The following is a 7,595-nucleotide window of genomic DNA, read 5'->3' on the forward strand; positions in this document are numbered from 1 at the left end:
CGCTTTCTCCAGCCGCCCAGCAAGGGCCGCGCCGAGGCCGCATCCCGACCGACTGCCGGCCGGAGGAGCCGCGGCCTGGGGCCGGCACCCAACTCCCCGCGGCCCGGGCGGTCCGCCCGCTTCCCTCCGGGTTCGGTTTTCCGCGGGCCGCACAGGCTGCGCCCCAATCCCGTCATGCCTGCCGGCCCAGGCTTTGAGAGAAACTTTCCAGAAGCGCCCGGCCGAGTGACCCCGTGCTGGAGAAGGAGGCGGCGCGGGAGCGGGAAAGACAGCGGAATCCTGTTTCCCTTCCCGAAACGCACAAGTTCGGGACCGCTCCCCGGCTCCCCCCGTACCTCTCGGGTGTGGGAAGAGGGAGCGATCTTGGGATCCTGCTTTTGCACCGTATGCCACAGTGGGGAGCTGAGGGGGAAAAGCAGAGACTCTGGAGAAGGGACACTTCCATCCCCGCCGAGTCACCCGGGGAGGGTGGGCACTGCCGGGCCAGCTCCCAGGCGCCCCGCCGCCGGCCACGCAGCTCTCGAGGACGCAGCGAGTACTCCGGACCCCCAGGACCTGTGGCCGGGCCAGAGCCCTTGTCTGGGTAGCAAGCACTGGGCCATCTTTTGCAAGACTTTCCACCCTTCCCCTCCAGGGACAACTCCTTTCCAGAGAGGGACCTCTTGGATTTTGGAGGAGGGCGCAGCGGGCGTGAGGCCCCGGCGTGGCGGGCTCCGTGCCGGAGGGGGACGCAGCCGCGACAGATGCTGCCCTCGCCGGCCAGAAGGGAGCTGCAGCGGGGGACAGGATCCGGGGCGGGGGGCACCGCGCCACACCGGGAGGAGACCGTTCCTGGGCTCTCATTCGAGCAAACAAAGCCCGGAACCTCTGGTGCCAGCGGCCGCGAAAGCCTGGATGTCCCCAAGTGGCAGGGCGCACGGGTACCGGGGCCATTACAAGTTTCCCGCACTCCACAGAGCTCAGCCCAGACCCCGAGCGCACAACAAAAGATTCTCTTCGCTTTCCCACCGTCTCTGCGGAGCCCCTTCTTCCACCACGGAACCCACCCCTGGTGCTGGGCACCAACAGCGCTCTTCCAGCCAACGTCCTCCAGCCCTTGAGGGCACAACCCTTGCCCCCGCCTTTGCACCAGGACTGGGCGCTCCTGAGAATCCCACCCTCTCGGGGCCTCTCTGCTCCCTCCCTGCTGGCCCGAAAGTGAGCCCGGGCCCCGGGCCCTACACACGCGTCCCCCTGCCAGGCAGCACCGGGCGGCGCCGGGCGTGTGCGCCGCGCGGGTGGGGAAGCTCGAAGCGCGGAGCCCCGCGGTCTCCCGGGCACGGGGCGGAGAGGAGCGGCGGGCTGGGCTCACGACTGCTCCCCCAGGGCCGGGCAACGCTCGGGAGACAGACACCAGACAAAATAAGACGCCGCAACCACAAAGCCGACAGCGCGTGCCGGCCGCGGCCCCGGGACCCGCCGCCCAGAGCCGGGCCGCCAGGGAGGTGGGGCGCGCCGGGGCGCCCCGGCCGTACCTTCTCGGTGCATCGACGGGCAGGCGGCCGGGGCTCGGAGCGGGCTGGTACAGCGTGTATCCCATTTAGTAATCCATTATCGAGGAGATCTCTCCGGGCCGCGAGCTGCGCTCTCTCCTCTGCAAGCCTTTGTCATTCCTACATGTGTGCTGGTCTCTTTGGGGGGGAACAGTCGCGGCGACTACTTTCTGGGAAGCAAACGCGCTGTGTTCATCTCCAGTGACAGGCGCAGAAGGGGAGAGGGGGGAAAAGAAGGAAAGGGGGGAAAAAAAGAAAACCCCAACAAGGAAGGAGTAAATGTTCAAGAAACTCTTCTCCAAATCCAAATTCCACTTGGGATTCCGCTCCGGTGAGTCCCTTCGGTGGTGTCCGCGCGGATTAACAAGTCATTTCAGGGTGGGGGGCGGGGTGGGGGCTGGGGCGGGGGGCGCGCGGTGGCCCCGCTCTGCGACGGCGGGCGCTGCGCCGCGGGTGTGGCGATGCTGGCCGCTGCCGCTGCTCCTAGGCGGGCATCGCGGGCGGTCGGCCCCGCGGAGAAGCGCCGCTGCTGCGTCCCGAGCGCCTGGGCAGCCGAGTGCGCGGGGAGCGGAGTTGGCTGCAGCCTCACCCGGAGCCGCTCACTACTCCTCTGTCACTGGAGAGGCCGAGGCGCCCGGGCGGAGCCAAGTCCCGGACTGGATTGCGCAGGGAGGACTCTCCTCCTGCAACCCCGCCTCCTCTGGCTGGCGTCTCCTCCGACCCAAAGGAGGGCCGCGGTGTTTGTGTGTGAATGTGAGTGAGCGTGGCGGGGGGCGGGAGAGCCTCCGCGGTGCGGCGCGGCGCGGCTGCAGGTGGAGCCTTGCACCGACCGGCCGGCGAGGCTGCCTTCCCCCACGATTCCCGGCCCCGCCGTGCGCCGGCTGGAGGTCCCCGCGGGCTCGGCTCGGGCTGGATCCCAGCCCCGGCTGCCCCCACCCCGCATCTGCTCCGGCGAGGAGGGGGGGAGCGTTGCTGAGCCCTGCCAAATCCGAAAAATAAATAAAAATAGACGTAGTGCAGGAGCGAGTTACAAGAAAGGATCTGTTTATCGATTTTCTTAAATGGAAAAGTTTTAAAGGATGAGGGTAAGTGAACGACGAGCCTTTCTAATTCTGATTACTGTATCAGGAGGTAGATTCCAGAAGTGACGGGCGCCCTACGCACCCCGATGAACTGGGTAAAAGCCGGTGCAGTTAAAAACACACTTGGAAGGCAGGAGCGCGGTTTGGCGGTTAAGGCGCATTCGGCATGTTCAGCGCGCTGAGGGAGCACGTACCCCGTAGCACAAAGGACGGTGCTGTCAACGACGGCCATGAGCTGCTTTAAAACTTAGGAGGTGTGTGGGGTGCCCTCAGAAACAAGCAAACTTCAGAAATAAGACGCAGGCAGTTCCAGCGAGAATCCAACACCCTCGTGGAAGAAGTCAAATCGCAACTTCTTACACGGCGCTATTGTTAGGGTCACACGGAGAATGGCAGGCGCAGCCTTTCTCCACCGCGTGAACTTGCAACCGCCCAAACCCCTGCAGCCTCGGGCCTGTGCCGACCGGTCCCGCCGCGCCGGGTCCTCCCCGCCCCCCGCCCCCCGGTCCCCGCGGCGCCCGCGCACCCCGCGCCCCAGCGGGCTTCGCAGACGGGGCGGGCCGGAGCCACACGCCTCTGTAGAGAGCAGCCCTGGGCGGCCAAGCAGCCCGCAGAGCGATATTTAACAACCTCGGGGGCGGCCGAGAAAGGCAGTGGGAGGAGGACGGGGGTCTCAGGTGCCCTTAAGCCGAGTACCCCCAAGGAAATGCGTTAGAAACCGTACCTGCTCCCTAACTGGGGCTCGGGCCCACGTTCTCTTTTCTGCTGTTCCTGCTGAGAACTCAAGTTACGTACAAACACTCGTGAGGACTCGCGGAGAATAAACGCACATGCGACAACACCCCGTACCTACCGTATATGTATCCCCCCGCCCCCACCCCCACCCACCCACCTGGAAGAGGTGGCGAGGACCCGGAGGGAGTCGCGTCTCCGCCGTTCGCCAGAGCCGCCAGCAGGGGCCGCTATCCCCACCTTTCCCAAGCGGGACCGCGGGTCCTGGGCGGCGGGGGGCGCGGCCGTAGGTGCGCGCGCAGCCCCCGCAGCAGGCGAGCGGCCCCGGGAGCGGGCCCAGGGCGGGGGGCCTCGGCCGCGAGTCCCGAGGGCGCGGTGGGGCCGGCTCCGCGACGTCCGCGGGGACCCGGTGCGGCGGGGCCGGCTTGGTCCTCAGCTGCGCTCTCTGACGCCCCGATTCCGGCCGGCGACGGCGGGGCCGCTGCGAGCCGGGTCCCCCCCCCCCCCCCCCCCCCCGTCCCAGGGTCGAGCCCGGGGGCCCGGGGGTTCTCACCCCGCACCTCCGCCCCGCCCGCGTCGTCGGGGCCCCTTCTTTGCTCTCAGCCGCTGCTTTCCATGCTAATTGTGTCTGGGAAAAGTTCTTTAATTGGCAGAATTAGGCAGAGCAAACGAATTGTTTCACAAGCTGAACCAAATTAATTCCGGGTTTAGCTTCTTTCCTTGGAGAAACAAACAATTAAGCTGTCCTGTTTGCTTTATGGATATATTGGAAATGCCCCCGCATCGAGTTCCAGGATATATTCTTTAAAAGGGAAGTTATTTCCATTATTAATACTCGCATGTTTAATTTGCAGTAACGCTGAGCCGAGAAGCAAGAGATTAAATTTACCTGATTGTAGGTTATGGAAAACAAGAAGAAAAGAATTTGACTTAACTTTCAGACGGCCGAGAAATACCACCCAGAATCTTCCTGGCAATCGCTAGATCCCAAAGTTTCACCATCCAATGAGGCACCCATCTGTCCTGACATGGTGAGATTACATTTCCACCTGCCTGGAGAGGGATGCTCCCAGAGGTGGAAGAAAAGCCAGCTATTGTGTCTCTCCCAAGGCCCTCAGGGGAGCACCTGTGGGGAGGCTGCCCGATGAAACCTCATGATGTCATTTCCCCTTCGGTGCACCTCAGACTCTCTACCAGCAGCCTGCCTTAACTTTTCAGTGAAACCACTGCTCTTCCAAAGCCTTTGAAGTCTGCAATTTACTTTGTCCCTCCAGGGAAAGAAAGCCAATGGGGGTTAAAGAGTCCCAGAGTGTAAGGACTGCAAGGAAATTTAGACCCTTTTGTAGTTAAAGGGCATGAAGTGGAGTGAGGAAAACCCCGCTAGGTCCCTGGAGGTGGCCTATGCTTGTGTAACCTAATAACCGGTGACCTTGGGTCACTTACCTCTCAGAAGCCCCAGTGGATTCACCTGTAAATGGGGATTCACCTTCTCCTGGCTTCCCAGGGATTGTGTGGATTAAATGAGATGCTGTGTGTGAACCTCAAGTCTGAGTCTAGGGCCTGGTACACACCACTCTGTCAGGGTAGACTAGTGTCGCCATCATCTTTGTCATCCTCCATGTCAGTCCCACCACTACGTTTGACAGCAGTCAGATGGAAGCGCTGAGGAAAAACAGGGCTTGTTTTGTGTCAGTGCTGGGAGCTACCCCTAAAACGCTCGGATAACTTTATGTGATGACAACACCTGCTTTCCCCCCACATCACCTGGGAAAAGTGTGGAAGAAAGATTTAAAAAGTAAACTCGCACAGGAACCTTTTAAAGAGCACATCTAGTTATTTGATCAGAAACTCAGCTTTAAAACAAAAAGGGCGAGTGCACTTGGGAGATTAGGGGTCTAGTAATGCTTCTTAATGGTCAGCTCCTGGTGGGTAAGAGTTCCTGGGGGACCCTTGGAGAGGGCTGTTTGTACATATGGGCTGTTACAGGCTGAGGCCTGATGGAACAAAATTTCAATTAGCAAATTCAGTTGGTCCAACACAGCCTCCTCATCTTCCCTTTCTCTCATTAGGCTCTGACCTTCTCCCCTTAACCAGATGTTTTCACCTTGGTGCCACCCACTTCTTTAAAAACTCAGTCTGTCACATGGGGACTTTTTGCCCCTCTACTCATTCTTTCCTACACATCTCCTCTTACAGGGGAGGTGATGCCTCTCCTCCAACTGGAGGCTAATCCCTCTGTTTGATCCTTTATACTTACAAATTCTTTGCTCTTTCTCCGCCTCTCCTGCATCTCCCCATCAGCAGGTAACCAAGCTTTGGTCTCTTCTAGTCTTAGAAATAAGCCCTCCTTGGGTCCTCCATTACTTTCCAAGCTACCCCTTCTCTCCTCTCTTCAAAAACCAGACCTCACCAAGGAATAGTGACAAGCACCACTGCTCCTTCCTCCTTTCCTATTTACTCCTTTCCATCTGACTTCTGTCTCCAGCAACTCCATTGACCAGGCTTTTGCTGAAGTCCTCAGCGACATCCGTGACAGTTAATCCAGTGGATATTTAAAGTTTTCATTTTATTTGTATCCTAAGCAGTGATGAATAGGACCACACTCCTCCTGTGAAACTCTCTTTGCCCTTGACTTCTACAACACATCACCCTTTCCTGTTGTCTTCCTATTTCTCTTGTTTGTTTTTTAAATTTTTTTTTCAGGGGGGCGTCTGGGGGGTGCTCTGTTGGCTAAGCGTCTTGCTCTCTGTTCAGGTCAAGATCTCAGGGTTCTGGGATGGAGCCCTGAATCAGGCTCTCTGTTCAGCGGGGAGCCTATTGCTCCCTCCCCACTGCCTGTCACTCTGCCTGCTTGTTGTCTCTTTCTCTCTCTCTCATTCTCTGTCAAATAAATAAAATCTTTAAAAAATATTTACTTTTCTTTTGAGGAAATTGAAAGATACAGACATTTTCAGAGAATAATAGAACCTCCCAATTTTCACTCTGCAGAATTAGCAACTGTTAATATTTTGTCATATATGTTTCCTGTCTTTATTTCAAGAAATGAAAAGTGGTATATAAAGCTTCATGTCCATATAGTCTATACTGTTCCTACCTCTCTCCACTTCTCCATGGGCAATATCTTCCTGAGTTTTCTGTGCTTTTATGTATACTGTATGTACCCAGAACCAGTATATAGCAGGATTTTCCCCCCCAAATTAAGTAATATCTCAATTACTCTTGCCCTTGAACTCATTCTCCAAATTGTAGCTGAAGTGATCTTTGAAAGATGAATATCTGATCACATCACTCCCCTGCTAAAAATACTTTGGCAACCCAAAACGTTCATAGAGCCTTCAAGACAATGGACGATTTGGTTATCATCTACCTCTCTGGTCTCTTCTGTCTGCCATGCTGCCATCAATTTTTTTCTTCCACAATGTTGCCATGAATGGAATGTTCCATGCTGCTTTGTAACCACAGACCTGCCCATGTGCTTCTGCCTGGAACACTTCTTTACTTCTTTACCTTGTTAGCCCATGCTCATCCTTCAAATGTCAGCCCGAACATCCCTTTCCCTTCAGGAAAGGCTTCCCTGATATTGCAGAGTACATCATACCTTTCTATTATGGGTTCAAAGTACCCTTCCAAATTAGTCCATATATCACAACTAGACTTAACTGTTGGTACAATTATTTGTTTGGATGCTTCTCTTTCTTGTTAGGGCAGAAGCTTCTTAAAGTCCTGGGATTCCATCTCTTTTGTCTCTCTTGTATCTCCAGTATCTAGAAGAGAGTAAGGGCTTGGCACGTAAAAGAGTGGTGGATTAGTGAGAGCAGTTAGTTGTTTTTCAAGGCTGCAGTAGGGAAAAAAAAAAAAAAAAGGTTTTTGCATGGGATAGGACCCTTTAAAAATGGAAAGAGAAAAAAAAAAAAAAACCCACAACACTAGACAGTTGTTTTGAGTTTCTGGTTCTAAAGATGAACAAAAACTAGGCTTTCCCCCAACATCGAACTTCTATTGTGTAGTGTCTGATTTCTTTTTGGAATGAGGAAAAAAGGATTTGCAGATGTAAGTGATGGCTAAATAACCACAATTACAAAACAAGATGCTTGGAAATACGCTGCCATGAGAATATAAATAGAACTCTGAAAGACCTGTGGAAGGAGATAAAGTGCAATTTGAATCCACGGAGAACAGTGTAGGAACATCTCCAAGGAACAGCTCGGAGCTCTCCCAGCAAGCCGGAGCGCTAACAGTGATTAACTGT

At 56.0% G+C, this 7,595-nt stretch overlaps 2 protein-coding genes across 6 annotated transcripts in view; one reads left to right on the top strand and one right to left on the bottom strand.

Moving 5' to 3' along the window:
- SEMA6A (semaphorin 6A) overlaps nucleotides 1–2,155 on the bottom strand; it is a 126,955-nt gene extending 124,800 nt beyond the window's left edge. For 3 of the 4 annotated variants that reach the window (XM_072840621.1, XM_072840617.1, XM_072840618.1), the window contains exon 1: nucleotides 1,515–2,155. The gene's annotated coding sequence lies outside the window, so the exon portion shown is untranslated. The remainder of the gene's footprint in view (nucleotides 1–1,514) is intronic. The other variant, XM_072840620.1, reaches the window with a different exon arrangement.
- LOC140641186 (uncharacterized) lies at nucleotides 142–7,273 on the top strand. Of its 2 annotated transcripts, none has more exons than XM_072840622.1 (2): nucleotides 142–1,863; nucleotides 4,201–7,273. In XM_072840622.1, exon 1 carries the CDS (start codon nucleotides 175–177, stop codon nucleotides 1,735–1,737), a length of 1,563 nt encoding a protein of 520 aa, XP_072696723.1. In that variant the 5' UTR covers nucleotides 142–174; the 3' UTR covers nucleotides 1,738–1,863; nucleotides 4,201–7,273. The 2 variants fall into 2 exon arrangements, 1 of the variants encoding a protein (XP_072696723.1); XR_012037700.1 differs by lacking the exon at nucleotides 142–1,863 and adding an exon at nucleotides 2,075–2,617.
- The last annotated feature ends 322 nt before the right edge of the window (nucleotides 7,274–7,595 follow it).

This window comes from Canis lupus, chromosome 10, assembly GCF_048164855.1.
Source record: "Canis lupus baileyi chromosome 10, mCanLup2.hap1, whole genome shotgun sequence".
NCBI classification, from domain to species: Eukaryota; Metazoa; Chordata; class Mammalia; order Carnivora; family Canidae; genus Canis; species Canis lupus.